Here is an 18,157-nt window from a genome sequence, read left to right as displayed (position 1 = left end):
GCAAACATCTCTTTCCCAAACAAACCAGCCCTGCAAAGCTTTTGCTGAATGGAAGTCTGTCCTAGGAAATAGGATAGGCGAGTTCTCCTTGCTGTGTTCCCCTTGCAAGTTTCTTGAGGGCTCTTGGGTTTCCCCCCTGCTGCAACTCAGGTTTGTGACAGGCAATGGGCTTAGGCTGAGGGGAAGGGTTGTTAATCAGTAGTAGACCACGTGCATGTAGAAGATCTAGGGTCAAACCCCTGGCATTTCCAGGAAGGGCTGGGAGAGTGTCTGTTCTGAAATCTTGGAGAGCTGCTGCCAGTCTTTGTCAACAGCACTGACCTAGGTAGACCTGTGGCCTGGCTTGGTATAAGGCTGGTCCCAATGCTTGCAGAACCTGTGGGCTTGACTTCCATCGGTGGAGTAATAAATGGGTTTCTCCTCCTCTCAGAATATGAGCTTCCACCTAAAGACTGAAGTGGCACATCCCAAACCACAGGTGTTACCACCTCAGTGACAACTCTGCCCATGTGTTTCTGTTGAGGCGTATATTAAGACTTACATACAGATGGTGGTACTGTATGCATAATTTGGCAGCTAATGCTGTATTGGCTTCAGGCAGAAACCGCCAGGAAGTTATATGGCACAAACCCTCTGTTAAAGCTATCCAGGTTGGGGGTCATCTCTGCACCTCTTTATAGTCAGGGCAAAAAAATAATCCAAGGCCTCTCTCTCTCTTCCATTGGGGCTTACCCTTCGGCCAGAATGTGTGGGGAGACGGGGTATTTCTCATAAGAACATTTCAAGGGGGCTTTTGTAGGAATTGTCCATGGCCTTCTCCCCACACAGAGCTGTGAGCACATTCGCAAAGTTGTGCCTAGAGATTTCCATGAGCAGGAAAGCAAGCTGCCTCTCTTCCTAGAGTCTACACTTGTGGGCAATGCCTGTTCTGATTTCTCTTATGGCTTGTGTCCCTCCCTCTTCTCTTGCAGAACACCAGAGGGGAAATGCAGACAGATTCTTTCTCATACAATAATTCACAGCCTTGATGAGAAGCAAATGGTGCGTACACAGAGACACATTATCGAAAAGCAGGCTTCTTAACAGTCACTATTCTGCTTTCCTATCTATTTTCCTATACATTTCCCCCCCTTTAAACAGTCCCATTTTTGTCTTCCTGTTAAAAATATTGTTCCATAGGTAAATATAAGCATTCAGGTGCAGCATTCCTCATAACAACAAAGGAAGATATTTCTCTTTCTGTCCAGCTATGTGGCTGAGACACGCAACTGGCAAGTTATGTTTTAATACTGTATACATTATCTGATGGTATCTATGAAATAATTTAATCGCAGGCTTATGACATGTAACGGAGCACACTGGAGAAGATGCAATCTCTTTTGGAGAAAGACAACCTCTGATTCTGTTCCTAGAATCATTAAATCAGGAGGTACCTCAAAGATTGCCAGTGCAGGCAACACACTATATAGAATAGCAAAGTTAGAATAATTCCTTTACTAATTTAAATTATTTTATTAACCCCCAGATCAATGCCTTGTTACTCTTTGCTGATCAGATCGGATATGTCTGCCTTCATTTAAGGTGCTGAACAATGTTACTGGCAATTGGGGCAGGTTTTGCAAGAGCTCAGTAGCTAGATTTCAAGGAAACGAGCTGAATTTTTACATAAGAATGAAATAAATCTGCTGCATCAGACAATCTAGTCCACCGTTCGCAACACTGGGCACCTGGATGGTTCTGGAAAGCCCACAAGCCAAGCATGAAGACAATAGCCCCTCTCTCTGTTCTGTTCTCTTCTGTTCTGTTCTCCCCACCCAAAAAACTTGGTATTCAGAGATGCTAAATGGAGCTTCAATTTAGCTATCCAGGGCCAACAAAACAGAGTTTGCATAATCTGTTTTAAATTCATCACCCCATCTTGTGGCATTTCCACGAGTTAAATATGCACCGTGGAAAGAAATACTCTCTTATGTCTCTCTCCTGAATCTACTGCTTATCAGCTTTAATGCTTGACTCTGGTTATAAGAGAGGGTGAAATATTTCTAAAAATAAGTAGGGGCATTGGTCAGCATCTACAAGAGAAAGAGGCCCTAAGCACAACACACAAATGAGTCAACAGAGGTCCTTATGCTCTCTAGTCACATGTCAATGAGGTGGCAACGTGTGATTTGTGAATGTTCATTGGAATGCGGGTTCTCATTGGAATGACATCTAAAAGTGGATCACATTCAAACAACAGGGCTGCAGTCCAGAACAGCCCATGTTGCTTGTGCAAGAGAAACCATCTTTATGGCACCTCCCAGTGCTGAATGACAACCATTTTTTTTAAAAAAATGGAGTTGAAATAGGGATAAATCAAAGGTACCTTACAGGATTCTTGTAAGGCTAACCACGCTAATCTATGCAAAGCACTTTGACCATTCCAAAGTGCTACATGCATGCTAACTACTACTACTACCATTTAGATGTTAGATGTCTCAACTTATCCAACGGAGGTTTATATTTAGACATTTTCTTTCACAATAAAAATATGATGTGCTGCCATCACAGAAGGTCAGTATATCAGTATCGCTTGCCAAACCTACTGAGATGGTGGGTTTGCTTGCTAGCATTTGCATATGAATATTATGTTGTGCAATCTTCTCTTGGCAAAATTTTGGGAGCGCGGAGCTATACACAAGGCATTGTTTCCTATGTGTCTTGCTTGGCATGCCTTTGTGGGCCAAAGCTGAATGCTAGCCTGAGAAGCACACACTCATATAAAATGAGTTTTCTAGGGTATTTCAGCAGTGGGGAGAGGCTATGAGTGGCATTATCTCAGAACTAAAAATATAAGCTTGGTTAATAAGCTATCAAAAGATTGTGATTGTCTCCCTTTAGACTTACTATAAGGCACATAATATTGTGCCTATGGAGGGTCAACAACTAGACTGCAATGAATAAATACAGCGTATTTATATTCAGTATTAACTCTGCCCAAAAAACATCCTCCCAGAAACTCAATTATCACAACCAGAAGATTTTGGATGAAGGAGAAGACTTCTTATTTGACCCTCCTAACATTCTCATAATGAATATGTCTCAGGTTGGATTTCAACTGGAATGCCACCAACACCATCACCTTGCACTGTGCCTTTAATGCCATTATTCCTTATGTCAAAAATCCTTGGCAGTTGTAAATTTGCTTCCTCTCTTTCTCCTTTAAGGAAAGTTAACAAACAAACATTGATATTAAAAAAAAAGTGGCTCAGGGAACGGGAACGCTTGGGATGTGTTTGCACAGACAGGTTTTAGGTTCAGTTCACCATTAGAGGACCGAATAAAAATCTAGGCACCTGTTCCTGCAACCTGATGCATGCCATCACTTGCTATCAGCAGTGCCCCTGTACAGTTTGCATGAGACAAACAAGACTGTCCCTGTGCAAGGCAGATCAATGAGCACAAATCTGATAGGGCAGCATAGACAAATCAGTGGAAGGGGGGCATTTCCATTTTCGTATCATACTTTCCATTACAGATCACTGTAAACAAGCAAAGGGAGTTTAATAGGCAGCTAGAATGCGAGGCTGCTGTACTGGAAGCCTGAATCACAATCTAAGTTGATTAACTCTCATAACAACTTATGGCTGATGTCAATCTACTTGAACCCCAGTTCAACCTATGGTTTCATTGTGACTGAAAGGTATTTCTTTCAGTAGGTTGACTCATGTATACTTTCAATATGTGTTCATTCTTACAGTTTCCAAAACATTTTGTTCTCTCAATCATATTAGTTGTTGGCTTGTCTGTGTGTGTATGTATGTATACACATTCCATACTGGTGCAATTTTTAAATAGTGATTACATTTCAATGCCTTAAACGAATAACTATTAGGGTAATGTTTGGGTTTGTGCTGATTTTTTCTTGCTTTATCTTGTGTATGGTTTGTGTTTATGCACACTGCTTGGAAATGCTAATCAACAAATATTTAAAAGGCCCCCCCCCGCATCAAGGGAGGTTTTTATAAGTAGAAAAATGTCTTCTTTTAAGGAAAATTACAAATTCTTTCGCTGACAGGTTATTTCTCCTTCTGTCTCACCAAAGAGTAACTACTGCTTCTTCTGAGATGGTGATTACTCGTGCATTATTTGATAGAGTTTTTATTCTTCAGAACTTCTGGGTTTTTTTATTTGCGTGCACATTTATGCAGATTAAAGCTCCTATGATTAATTGGCTAAGATTTCTCTAACTGAATGTAATTTTGCCTCCCAAAACACATGCCACAATAAATCTATTAATCTTTAAAATGTTCTAAGAGTCTCTTGGCTTTGTTGCAGCAGATTAACATAACTCTTTATCTGGGCTGTTCTCATTTGTACATTCACTACATCACTTCCTGTTTAGGGCGATCTCATGAAAATCCGCATCATAGGAAATATTAAAAAGCAGAACAAGGGCCTGCTTTCTCCTGGCTTTTTATGTTGTGAACCTTCTGGGCTACTAAACTGACTTTACTTGCTGGGTGGCAAGATCTGAAAATGTCTATGCTGACCAAGAGAGTATCAGAGCCGTCTTCACATATCACAGTTGGAAAATGCCAAACTCATCCGTGTTGCGATTTCATACTGTCATCTGAATCATGTATATTTGAGAGTGAAGGCTAGCAAAGAAAATGGGAACTGGGGTATTCCCCCACTGTTTCCCGTAAAGTGGATTTTGAAACAGCTCAGACCATGCCGAATCTCTGGAAGACAAGTCTTGGGAGAAGCCCGCAATGTGAATCTGCTGTCAGCAGAAAGACAGCGCCCTTCTCTGAACAACACCAAACATTTTGATAAGGCCCCTGGAAATTCTCCCTCCTAGCTTTGCACATCTATTCTCCCTCCTAGCCTTTCCCTATTTGAACATTTCCAACTTTTAATATAATGGGTGGGAGTGGGGGGAATGCAGGACATTTCAAGTGGCAACGGTCAAAAATGGATCTGGGTTGGAAGCTGAAAGGAAGTCCATCAGGCAAAATCGAGGCAAGCAGCTCTGGACTTGGGTCAGGGTTAGCAAAAGAGAGACATCCATCTGCGAGTGGATAGGCTAGAGAGAAGCAGATTTCGTCACAAGAAGTGGGGTGAGCGCTAAAGCTTCCCTGCTGATTGCAAAGTGCAGAAGTCACAAACTTCTTTCAGCTATGGAGCCCAGCAGCCCTTAGCTCAGTTTTAACCTCCCCCATAAACAAAATAAAAAATTCCTTCCAGTAGCACCTTAAAGACCAACTAAGTTAAGGTGCTACTGGAAGGAATTTTTTATTTTGACTATGGCAGACCAACACGGCTACCTATCTACCACTCCCCCATAAAGTGAAGCCCCTCTCACAACTGGAGTCTTCTCGCTTTCGCAACTCCTGTGGGACTTCTGATCTCGGGAGTTGCCGCCACACCTTCTTATGAAATTTCACGCTTCTTATCTGCACTGTGTTGGAGGGGTTGCAAGGCGTTATCTTCATGTTGTCCTGAAGTCTGCTTCTGCGAGGAAGACTTGCCTCTTTCCTTTTTTGAGCTCACAAACAGAGCCACTATGTCACCTAACATGAGGAGCAGCCACGCTAAACTTGAACAAGAGACCCTAGAAATGTGGCTATGAAATGTGCATGAGCTGGTGGGCGCATCATTATGGCCCTATTCTTGCAAACTGACCTAGGACCTTTCCCGGCTTCAAAAACCCTTTCTCTACCACAGCACACGGACTGTCCTTCCAAGGAGGTGTGTCCTCTCCTGCGTTAGAAAACAGTATTCCAAAGAGTGCAAAAACATCTAAACCTCTGAGCATGCAGATCAATAACTGTTTTGATGCTATCCTGCAGATGTAATTGTTGTTGTTGTTGTTTTAAAAAAAGGAAAGGATGAAAGCATCTCATGTGAAAGCAGTCTCACATCCCACACAGACTGCTGTTCTTTGAGCTCAAGCACACCTACTGAAGCTGTGGTCCTCTCTCCAATCCACAAGACAATTTTGTCACTGAAAATTTGTGTTTCTGCCATTTGGACACCAATCGTTCAATGTACGGCTCTTCCCAGCTAATTTCTCTGCAATCATAATTAAACCACCTTTCGTCAATGTACATTACAGCTCTGTTTCTCCCTCCCCCCAAGGCATAATTAGTGACACGTTTCTTTTGTAACACTAGCATGTTTTTTTGTGTGTGACCTGATAGCTCAGTGCCATTGCCTACTCTTAGTCAAAAAAAGAAGAAATTGTCTCACCAATTGCTCAACCACTGTCTTAGTGATGTGTGTGCCCTCTTAGCTTGAAAGATTACCAAGAGTCACGGCTACCTACCCTGGAGTAAGATCACAGTTTCACCTATCTAGTTTAGAAAGATGGTATGAAAGAAATCCAGACATTTCAAGATTATTCACTACAATGCCCCCTCTCGTTTTTTGGAGAGAGCAGGCGTAGCTTCTGCTCCCACCACCCCCGGACCAAGCTGTGGCAAAACACCCACAATTTCTGGGTTGCAGAACATTAGCTCCCAGTCTCCTGAAGATGTCCGGTATGTGGACAGCATCGTTGCCCCATGCTCTTGAAGTTGTGTTCAGGTGGCTTTCTTTTCCTTCACTGCCTAGGAGCTGACCAGCCCATGTCACTGAAAGGTCCCTCGCCGGTTGCTGACCTCGGCGGAGGCCCACAGGGTGTGCAGAGGTCAGAATCCGTATCTGACTCCCCTTCTGCTATGTAAGGTCTGATTTTGGCCACAGCGGTGTAGCAACCGTTGTTAAGGACGTCCAAATTTTCTTTGGACTGTGAGATGCTGAACCCACTGAAGGAACGCTCCAGTTCCTCGTGGTCCACTGATGGGATAGAAATAGAGGTGTCGCTGTCCCTCAGAGCACTCTCTGGGTGCTTAGCTGTAATGTCTTCGTTCTTTGCGTACTCAGCGCTGGCCCTGTTCCCACCACCGTAGGCAGAGAAGGAGCGCTCGTGAGAAGGTGGAGGTGGGATTCTCACCAAAGAACCAGCATCGCCAACCGGGGAGGTCCCGTGGCTTTGCCGTTGATATGTCTGCCAAGAAGTGGAAGGGGGGCATGAGTTGTTTGGCACCGTTGTGGCAGGAGGTGCAGAGAAATTTTTCTGTCCCATCGAACTCGTGGAGCGAATGATCTTGATGATGCAACCGTTTTTGTCAATGTGCTCCCTGCTGTCTTCTGGGCTGTGGTAGGGCGGTGCTGGGTCAGGTTCCTTCGGCCCAAAGTAGGCTTCTGTTTCGTTTGGTGGGATCCCCATCCGTTGCATGTAGATGTTGACCAGGAAGTCCAGCTTCTTCTCCATGGACTGGACCTGGAAAATGCCACACAGGACCCAATGCATGGGCACCCACAACATTTTAGACCCAAGCAACTTTGGATTCACCCCAAACTTCATGCCAAGACCACAAATATGTATACCAGGTGGGGGGAACATTTGACCATCCAGATGTTGCTGGGCTGAAACTCTAGTCATGCTCAGCCACTGACCATGCTTGATGAGGCAGGTGGGAGTTGTAGATCAGCAACATCTTGACAGCTAAAGGTTTCCCACACTCAATGTATCTGCTTCCTTATCGTGCCTCTTTGGCTTAAGCCTTCCATCTGCATCTTGGCTCATACATGGTAACAGCATTTGCTTAGATTCACCCTTGGGTAATAAGTTTTTTATCTTTTTTCTTCCTTTGATGGGCATTCATCATGACATATATACCAAAGGAAGAGGGAGGTGAGAACCAGATGGAGAAATAAGACAGAGAGGCTCCCTCTCTATTAGATCAATTGCCATTTAGCTCCTCCCTTCCCAGAGCTGCCTTCATCAGAGGCCAGTCTACTAGGCTTCTTCAGAGGGAGAGGTGACACAATGAGGCTTGCTTGCTTGCTTGCTTGCTTCCTCCACCCCCCCTTCCTCCACAAATTCACATTAATGAATTTTTTAATTATTATTTACAAATTTTCAACATACCTGTTTTTCCACCTTTCCAAGTCTGCCCATCATACTTGGATCTTCAGGAGGCTCCCCTTCACCTGGACCTTTGGTTCGGTCCTTATCTGTCATTGACGGACCTCTCCCAACAATCTGGTCAACTCTACCAGAAGCACAAACCCCACCCCAGAAAAAGCCATGAAGTTAGTAAGATACAATCAGGGATCTAGAACTCTGCTCTATTCTGACTCCTCTGTAGGGCAAAGGAAATGTATTCCCCTTAACTGATAAGTATCACACAACTGTTTGCCTAAATAGAGGGATATAAATATAAACTTGGACACAAAAACATATCTCTATTTCTGTACGTGACATATATATTGGTTCAAAACATGTGGCTCCACTTCTAATCCGGCATATTATGCATAGTAAACTTGCCCTTTGAGATGAATTTGGTGTCAAGCCTGTTAATTACCAAATAAATTAGGATGTTTTGGGGCAGTTGCTTGTGGATAGATTTTGCCTACATATTTAATCTGAACATTATTTCTGTTCTTCTCTGCCTAAAAAGTTCTGAAGAGTCCTGCAGCACTTATTCATGTTAAAAGGTATCGGTTTGAAGGTTCAAATTTTACAAAATTTTACAAAGTTTACAAAATTACAGGTTTCCAAAACCTGTCACCGACATAATAAATTAAGGTTTCCAGTTTGCAAGATCTGAACTCTCCATTGCACCATAATTTGGTTCTGGATTTCATGAGACTTTTTGAGTTTCAAAATCTCTGAATCCAGATTACATTCTCAAAAGCTGATACTTGTTTCAGCTGTCCTTGAGATGTGGGCAGCTGCCTATGCCCAAATTGTATTTTTTTTGTTTGTTTGCTTGTTTCCGGATTGAGTAAATAATAATAATAATAATAATAATAATAATAATAATAATAATAATAATAATAATAATAATAATAATAATAATAATTATTATTATTATTATTATTATTATTATTATTATTATTATTATTATTATTTCCTGATCTCAGAGGTGAACTTTGCAGACAATGGACTTGTTGTCTTGGATAGTAGCCATTAACTTTCTCAAACCCAAGAGTTTTCTAACATTAATCTACAACATGGAGCTCATTTTTAATTGCCCCATATCCATATCTCTTCCTGAGCAATAGCTGTGGTGGCTGGGGCTGATGGAAGTTGTAGTCCAACAACCAACACAACGGACCATATATTTCTAATTCTTGGCATTGATCAAATGGAAGCATGGCTTAATGCAGACAGTTCTGTTTCCTAATATATTTTAAAATACAGCAGTTCTGAGTAAAGATTATGTCAGCCCCACCTAATATAGTAGGTCACAGACTTCATTCTACCCCAGAATATGGTCATTTACATTAAGCAGGCATTGCATTACTTTTTATATTTAATAAAAAGCCTATCCATACATGTGGTTTTATTATGTACATTTGTGTTTTTAAAATGTGATATATATATATATGAGACATTTATTATGTCTACTGTTTTCACTCTGTTTTTCCTGCTATTTTTAAATTAGTATCTCATGCTATTTTGCATAAACTGTTTAGAGTTTTTATTATTATCATTATCATTATGTGGTGTGTATATTTTGCTGAATAAATAAACCATGAACCATTAATTAATCCTGGCCAACTTTACCCTTGCATAATATGCCAGAAGTGTGCAGGTGACAGAGAGAAGAAAACAAGAGCAGAAAAACAGGTACGTTAAATTTGTCTGGAACCAAGTTGGTTTTCAGAAAAGGAACTAAAACAAGGCTTCTTATGCAGTTCTGCAGTGTGGGCAACAGTTCCATGCACAAAGAGATGAATGAGAGTTATGAGTTCAAATGCAGACAGGGGAAGGGGAAGAGGGGGTTAAGAAGAAAAAGATAGTAAAGCACTTTGCAAAATTAAAAGGTGCTCTCTCGGTTACACGTCATGAAAACCAAGGAAAGGGGCAAAACACAAGGCCATTTTCAACCATACAGCCAACCAAGATGCTAGAGAAAGGGTTAGAGTTGTATTTGTACCTGTTTTAGGGTGTTTAGAATGTGAAGACTGGAAACCAGGAATGAGGAACCTTTGTGGCCCGGTGGGCCAGATCTCCCCAAACTCCACGGGCCAACTTTGACAAGTGGATGGACTGCTCACCTGTCAATCATCTGACATCACAATGACATCAGGCGGCTGATAGGTAGGTGGCCCTGCCCACCTGTCGGCTGACCCACAGGGCTGAGGGGACGGAGATGCTTCACCAAGGAATGCACTCATGAAGCAGCCCCCAGCAGGGTTCAATCCTGCTCCCTGCAGGGGTCTGCACCACCAGGGAACACACTGGTGAAGCAGGATTGAACCCCACCAATCGGTTAATGTCACTCAGTGTGTGATGTCAGCTGATTGAGTGGCATGTTCCCCAGAGTGGCTGGGGAAACCCAGACAGATGGGTGGGGTATAAAGAATAAATTTATTATTTATGATTATTGACAGATGGGAGCCAATTGGGGAAATGGTCTCATGGGCCCAAGTAGACCCCATGACGAGCCAAAATTGGCCCATGGGCCAAATGTTCCCCACCTGTCAGGAGTCCAGGTTCCCAGCTTGATAACACAATAAGCATAGGTAATTAAAAAGGAGGATTTATTGCAAAAACAGCTCCAGACAGCTCTAACAAAGCTTCTGGCATCATTAGTCAAGATGTCCCTTCTGAAGATTCCTTCCGGTGTCTATAGAATATATTAAACTTTCGCACCTTACGTCTCTTGTTTTGCTTCCTGTCTAGCAGCCCTCCCATTCGCCGATTCCTCTGACTTATTGGATCATCTCCATCCTCCTCCTTTTCCGAGAGAGTCTCTTTGTGTCTGTTCGCTCCTGTTTGAGCTCCCTGAGAGCTTTGGCTGTGTTCCAGCCCGCTCTCAGCTACTGCCTTATCAGCCGGCCCAGCAAGGTCAGGAAGAGCCAAAGTCTGCAGCTGCCATCTCTCCCCTGCCTGACTAACATCTAAGCCTCTCTGTTCCTGGCTGCTTTCTGCTGTTGGCTGCAAACCTTCACTTGGAGCTGGCTCATTCCTGACACCACCCCTGCTGTAAATAATCACAAGGGAATTCACCAGTTTGCACAACTCACTGGGCTTCTGTGTTTTTTTCAGAGCTGTGTGCCTCCCCACCCTTCCCCATGCATATGAGTTGGGTGCTCAGTGCTGACACACAAAAGCTCTTTTCTTTTTTTGAGTGAGAGGAATGACACAAGTGGAGCCTCTGCGCAATCAACCATCAAAATGAGGAGCACAACACAGTGTAATGGGCAGGGCATCGTCTTCCACCAAAAGGAATTTGCATGGATTTGGGCACTGAAAATTCTTCATATCTCCAGTGGGTGTTGCGAATTATAAAGCAACACATAAGTGAATGCTGACAAGACCAATGTAAGAGCGCGTTCCATATTTTTTTGATGTTCACCACACAGGCGTTGTGCACATTCCCTTGTAAAAGTCAAGAGTTGCTACATTTTGTGGATCAACAGGAACATATCCTTTCAAAAAAGTTCTGGTCAGCGGGTCATGAGTTATGTTCTTTTGCAAGAAACCATACATCTAGCATTCTTTCGCCGATAAAGCTGGAAAACCCAATAAATGCATCTAAGAGGTAGGAAGATGAAGATCATGAGTGTGGGGTCTAAATGGAACACCCCTATCTAATGGCATTTATTTAGATACAAACACAGCATGAACAGAACCATAAATCAATTATGAATTGTGATTTATTCGCATCAAAGCCAATGTGCGATCTTGTGCCTATATGCATTGACCTTTCAGTATGTGATCAGGTATCCCCACATCAATGAAGTGGATTATTTGGGGTGGTGGGGTTAAGAATGCATCTCTGTTACTCAAAGAACAGAAATGGAGAGTGACCACCTTCTCTGCTCCCCTCTGGAAGCTGCACAATTGGTTCAAAGGAGGAGCTTCTAGCTCCAGTCTAAGGGAACATTCACACATTACAGTGGTACCTTGGTTCTCAAACGCCTTGGTACTTAAACAACTTGGAACCCAAACACTGCAAACCCGGAAGTAAGTGTTCTGGTTTGTGAACTATTTTCGGAAGCCGAACATGCTCCGTTTTGAGTGTTACACTTCCAATTTGAGTGCCACACTTCCGTTTTGGGTGTTACTCTGAGGTCTGTCGGTTTTTGCTATTTATCTTGCGGTTTTGTTTATGATGCTCTTTTTGTTTTGTTTTTCTGACTGTGTGGAACCCAGTTCAGCTACTGATTGATTGATTGATTGTGTGACTGCAGTACTTCGTTTATTGCTTTCATGTTATGGATCAATGGTCTCATTAGATAGTAAAAGTCATGTTAAATTGCTGTTTTAGGGGTTGTTTTTAAAAGTCTGGAACAAATTAATCCATTTTGCATTACTTTCTATGGGAAAGCAAGCCTTGGTTTTGGAACGCTTTGGTTTTGGAACGGACTTCCGGAACGGATTAAGTTTGAGAACCAAGGTACCATTGTATAGTACTCTTCCAACAAAAATGTCTCATGAGCACACCTAAAAACAGAATGTGTGAATGCAACGAACATAGATTTGCAAACGTGTAAAGACAAGGACCCTCATCAGGGAGCCAGGATTAATGGCAAGCTCCCTGCTGAACTGCACTAGATAGAAACTGGGTTTGTCACTGTGTCTTGATGGTGAAATGTCCCTAAGAAAAGTGTAGAGCCTTGCTCCCAAGCGTGATGTCAAAATGAATGGAAGGAGACACCATCTGCACAACAGGAGTTATAAACTGCTGCTCTGTCCCAGCTTCTGCCAACCTAGCAGTTCGAAAGCACACCAGTGCAAGTAGATAAATAGGTACTGCTGCGTCAGGAAGGTAAACGGCGCTTCCGTGCGCTCTGGCTTCCGTCACCGTGTTCCATTGCGCCAGAAATATGCGCCACACCCCATAGTCACCTTTGACTGGACTTAACTGTCCAGGGGTCATTTTTTACCTTTATAAACTCTACCAATACTCTATGGATGTTACAATTCCTACTTGTGTATATGAGGTGAAAAGAACTCTTCTAGATCAGACTAATGGCCCATCTAACCAAGAATTCTGTCCTCCAAAGTGGCCAACCAGGTGGTTGTGGGATGATCACAAGCAAAGCATGGAAACAGCAGCCCCTTTCCCACTGATGCTCCCAGCAGCTGGTACCCAGAGGTATATTACTTTAAAACCTGAGGTCTGAGTGATGTCCCCCTCTGAGATGGGGTGAAAAGACCAGTACAGTGGTACCTTGGGTTAAGTACCGTATTTTTCGCCCTATAGGACACACTTTTCCCCCTCCAAAAATGAAGGGGAAATGTGTGTGCGTCCTATGGGGCGAATGCAGGCTTTTGCTGAAGCCTGGAGAGCAAGAGGGGTCAGTGTGCACCGACCCCCCTCGCTCTCCAGGCTTCAGGAAGCTATCTGCAAGCCTTGGGAGCCAGTCTCCCAAGGCTTGCAGAGACCTGCCTGCATCCCGAAGCCTGTGCAGCGTGCCCCGGGCTTCGGGCAGCTCTCTGCAAGCCTGGGGAGACCGGCGAGACTTCCCACCGGGCTCCCTAGGCTTGCGGATAGCAGCCTGTTCTGGGGGCTGGGGTCGGGGGAAGCTCGGGCTTGCCCCGCCCCAGCCCCGCGCCTGGGGGTAAAAAATCTTTATCCCCCCCCCAAAAACTAGGTGCACCCTATGGGCCGGTGCACCCTATGGGGCGAAAAATACAGTACTTAATTCATTCCGGAGGTCCGTACTTAACCTGAAACTGTTCTTAACCTGAAGCACCACTTTAGCTTAATGGGGCCTCCCACTGCACCGCTGCTGCACGATTTCTGTTCTTATCCTGAAGCAAAGTTCTTAACCTGAAGCACTATTTCTAGGTTAGCGGAGTGTGTAACCTGAAGCGTATGTAACCCGAGGTACCACTGTAGTTTCGGTCCTAAGAATATCAGCACCTTCAGTTGGTGCTAAACCTGTGTTCTGTTAATTAAAGTTTTTGATTTCTGCACACCTTAGCTTCACCTATCCAAATAGTGATATAGATTGAAAGATCGATCAATATGTGTTACTTCTAAAGAGCCACTTGCAACTTAGAGACAATACGGAGAAAGGTATCTCATTGCACACTGCTAACTTGGGATGGAAAAATACTTCACTCCATGTTAATCGTTTGCAACAGTGACTCTCCTTCTTTGAAACGATGCGGAATGAAATAATATATATGTGTATATATAAATTCTCGGCTCAGCCAGGGTGCAGGTGTCTCTCATGCTTCATTATGTTCCATGCTTATGGAAACATGCAAATAGACGGGTTCGTAGGTTCATCCTCTGGCCAAAAGCAGATAGCGCAAAGGTCAATGCTACTCAAATGAGGCATAAAAAGAGAAAGAAAGAGAGAGAAAAAGAGATGAATTTTTAGAATGAAGGTATATTTTTTTAAAAAATTGCCTTCTGAGCACAATCCAGGCACTGGAGCCAACCCTTTTCATCCATGTCACATGACTGGCTACTTACCCTCAGACTGGTTTGAAATATTTGTTAGGTTATCCGTGGCAACATGGTTGTTTGTAATGGGACAAATCCCCATGTTGCATGAAAAACCACCAATCCGGACACACCTTAATAACTGAACTACACATTCAGAAATACCATGCATGTGGTTATGCCCGCCTGGAACGGTTCCTTCTTTTCTTTTCTTTTTTTTGCCAGAATTGTGCATACTCTAGTTATCTCCCGCTTGGACTACTGCAATGCGCTCTACGTGGGGCTACCTTTGAAGGTGACCCGGAAGCTGCAACTAATCCAGAATGTGGCAGCTAGACTGGTGACTGGGAGTGGCCACCGAGAACATATACTGTAGCACCAGTCCTGAAAGATCTTCATTGGCTCCCAGTACGTTTCCAAGCACAATTCAAAGTGTTGGTGCTGACCTTTAAGGCCCTAAACGGCCTCGGTCCTGTGTACCTGAAGGAGCGTCTCCACTCCCATCATCCAGCCCGGACACTGAGATCCAGTGCCAAGGGCCTCCCTCGCTGCGAGAAGTGAGGTTACAGGGAACCAGGCAGAGGGCCTTCTCAGTAGTGGCACCCGCCCTGTGGAACGCCCTCCCAGCAGATGTCAAGGCAATAAACAACTATTTTACTTTTAAAAGACAACTGAAGGTGGCCCTGTTTAGGGATGTTTTTAATGTCTGATGCTGTATTGTTTTTAATATTCAGTTGGGAGCTGCCCAGAGTGGCTGGGGAAACCCAGCCAGATGGGCGAGGTATAAATAATAAATTATTATAATTATTAATTTATTATTTCAGAATGGGGTAGGCTGTGCTGATGGCCCCTCACAAAATAAAATCCCTGCATGGGGAATGCTTGCACATTACGAAGAGGGATACACTGGAACTATTCTTCATAGTCTCTGTTTATCAGCAGACTTATTCCACACAACCACAGTTTTATGCTCACAACAAATAGATGGACAAATTGAGGGAGAGTGACCGTCTCAGTGTTGCCCAGTGAGCGAGGTGGGGATTTGAACTCAGGTCTCCTCAATCCTAGTCCAATGCTCTGCTAGCTTTCCCTGGTAAACAAATAATTAAGCACCAAATTATGTGATTCTCTTCTAAAGCCTGAAGTAGTACTGCGCCAGGGGGACTGTGCCATGTGACTTTTCTGAAAGTGAAGTTCAACTCTCCAGTTCTCTTAACCCCTCTTGGTCCAAAGACCAGCGGCATACCTTTCTGAATTTTAGTGACAATAAATGAGATCATGAAATGTGGTTCTTTCTTCTGAACCCTAGAATTAGCATGCACTGTCAAAATAAATTTGACCTGTTTCGTGATCCGTAGTAGGCAGCTCAAATATATATAGCGCCACTTTCCTTCTTCACATTTTTAAAATGATGGTTTGGTGCACATACACCTTTCTAGTTCTAAGTAAAAAATGTCTCTGTCTTCAAACAACAACCAATAGATTCTTGAGGGACGCCTTTATTACAATAGGACTTCTCCAAGTAGGAACTGGATTGTGGCCAGTATTACCACCAGATTGCAAATCTGTCTAACCTACTCACATTCTAATCCTTCAAAGGATTTATTTAGGGGCACATGACAGCTCATGTGACCCCACTAGGATCTTTGTTTTTGCTACTTAGAATGGGAGGTCTCAGACAGTCACCCATCACTTGGGTATCCAAATTCGATTTTCAGACCACCCTCCCATTTCAAGAAGCCCTTGGTATGTGGCCAGGGGAAGCGAGTGCGGTGCTTGTTTTGAGAAACACAAATCCAAGCTCCCTTGGCCAAATATAACATAATTCCTTGGATGCTGGACAATGGCAGCAAGCCAGGGAGATAAACAATGGGAGTGCGTCCAACTGGGTGTGAATGAATACCTTGTAATCCATTTTCTTTTCAGCAGCAGCCTACAGAGGACACAAATGAGCCTTGGAAGCCATGACTTGGCTACCAACAATTTACAAATTGACATGGAATGCAATCTCTTCTCCAAAAACCTAGCAGAGTTAAGCTAACTGTAGTCACTCAGGACTTTGGATTCACTATTTTAAACTAATCAGTTAACCAAGTGACAAACAGGTTGGCTAGTGAAAGAATCTCTTAAGGCCTGGTATACACAAACAGTATATACCAGAGAGCGGATCACTCATATGCCCTAACTCACTGCATGGGCCCAGTGGATTTCATACTGCAGCACCACAAGCGTACAGTGGTACCTCTAGATACGAACGGGATCCGTTCCGGAGCCCCGTTCGCATCTAGAAGCAAATGTAACTAGCGACGGCACGTCTGCGCACGTCGCTTTTTTTTGCTTCTGCGCATGCGCGTGACGTCATTTTGAGCGCCTGCGCATGCGCAAGTGACGAAACCCGGAAGTAGCGCACTCCATTACTTCCGGGTTGCCATGGAGCACAACTCGAACACGCTCAACTCGAAGCGTATTCAACCCAAGGTATGACTGTATTTTGTTGTTGGCACGCCATGGTAAACAACTGGCCGGAAACTTGTGTTCATGTATGTTGTTTTACACTGGTGGGACCTGCTTAGCCTCTGAAACGACCCTGTTTCACAATGGAGTTCTCTCACTGAGCTCAGATGCTGAGTTAACATATCATCTCAGGTAAGTGGTACCTGATAGCAAATGTCATGGGATGTGAATTCAGCTGGTGTGGGGGCCTGGATTGTATCGTTCTTCAAAAATCCCATAGTACTATCTACAGTTTAGGAATGCTGAGTTTAGGAATGCTGGTATACTACTGATGGGGTCGGTGATCTGGCTCCTCCTGGCACTGTGACATTCAATCCCTAACCGTTTTGGATCTCTCTGGTACGGAGCCAAGCTAAAGCCATGGCTGTGAGATACAAGATGCTCCTTGGTATTAGAAGTCCATTCTACCATAACTCAGAGCAGGGGTTTTAGTGTGGCTGCCCATTCTATGAAGCAGCATTCGTGTGTCGACAAGCAACTGAAGACATTTTTGTTCCAAGCTGAACAGGTCTCTACAATGGGAGTCTACTCTGTATTTCAAATTCATCTGCTGCTGTTTTGGTGTGTTATTCTCAACTGTTTTTAGCGCATTCTGCACATCACCTTGAGACGTGTATGGAAGGCGATTGAGCGATTAACTAATTCATAATGAAACAGCAGTCTACATTGATGTAATTACAGTTTACAAGTTCTTGGTTGCACTAGATATAATTACTGTGTTTAAGGGTCTTGAAGCCTTCTTTAAGCCGCAGTTAAATGTTATTAACTAGAAATAAGTGAGAATAAACCAGGGGGTAATTGTAGCCTCTCTCTAGTACGATGCATTTAAGATTTTTTATATATATTCAGGGAACCTTTTCCATCTTGACTTGACTGCCCACATACCCCTGTGTGTCTGCCATGAGAATGTTGGGTTATGTTGCATGGGCCAGCATCATTACTCCATGCGCGATGAGACCCCATTCAACACTCCGCCTGCAATTCCAGATGAATGCATGCTGCGAGCAAGCTCTCGTTCAGGGAAGCTTCTCTACCATTAGTAACCTTTTCAGTGTAAAACCTCAGATAAGCTTTTAGAACTTATTGGGAAAGCAATGTTCTACCATATTGTGCAGGAAGAATGTTGCAATCCAAAGAAACGTTGTGATTGGCATTATCCACAGGGCAATGCGCAACGTGGTTTCTCATCTCAT

At 43.6% G+C, this 18,157-nt stretch overlaps 1 protein-coding gene across 4 annotated transcripts in view; it reads right to left on the bottom strand.

Annotated features, from left to right (window-relative positions):
- Nucleotides 1-5,861: 5,861 nt before the first annotated feature.
- Nucleotides 5,862-18,157, bottom strand: part of KCNQ2 (potassium voltage-gated channel subfamily Q member 2) — a 151,885-nt gene continuing 139,589 nt past the window's right edge. For all 4 annotated transcript variants that reach the window (XM_083507454.1, XM_083507455.1, XM_083507456.1 and 1 more), the window contains 2 exons: nt 7,961-8,084; nt 5,862-7,309 (listed from right to left, as the gene is read on the bottom strand). In XM_083507454.1, coding sequence (XP_083363580.1) covers nt 6,587-7,309; nt 7,961-8,084 — 847 coding nt within the window. In that variant the 3' untranslated portion in view covers nt 5,862-6,586. The remainder of the gene's footprint in view (nt 7,310-7,960; nt 8,085-18,157) is intronic.

The sequence above is a fragment of the Podarcis liolepis genome, assembly GCF_965112155.1.
Source record: "Podarcis liolepis genome assembly, chromosome: 6".
In the NCBI taxonomy this organism is placed as follows: domain Eukaryota; kingdom Metazoa; phylum Chordata; class Lepidosauria; order Squamata; family Lacertidae; genus Podarcis; species Podarcis liolepis.
Note: the sequence above shows the minus strand (reverse complement) of the source record. Positions and strands in the feature narration are given on the sequence as shown.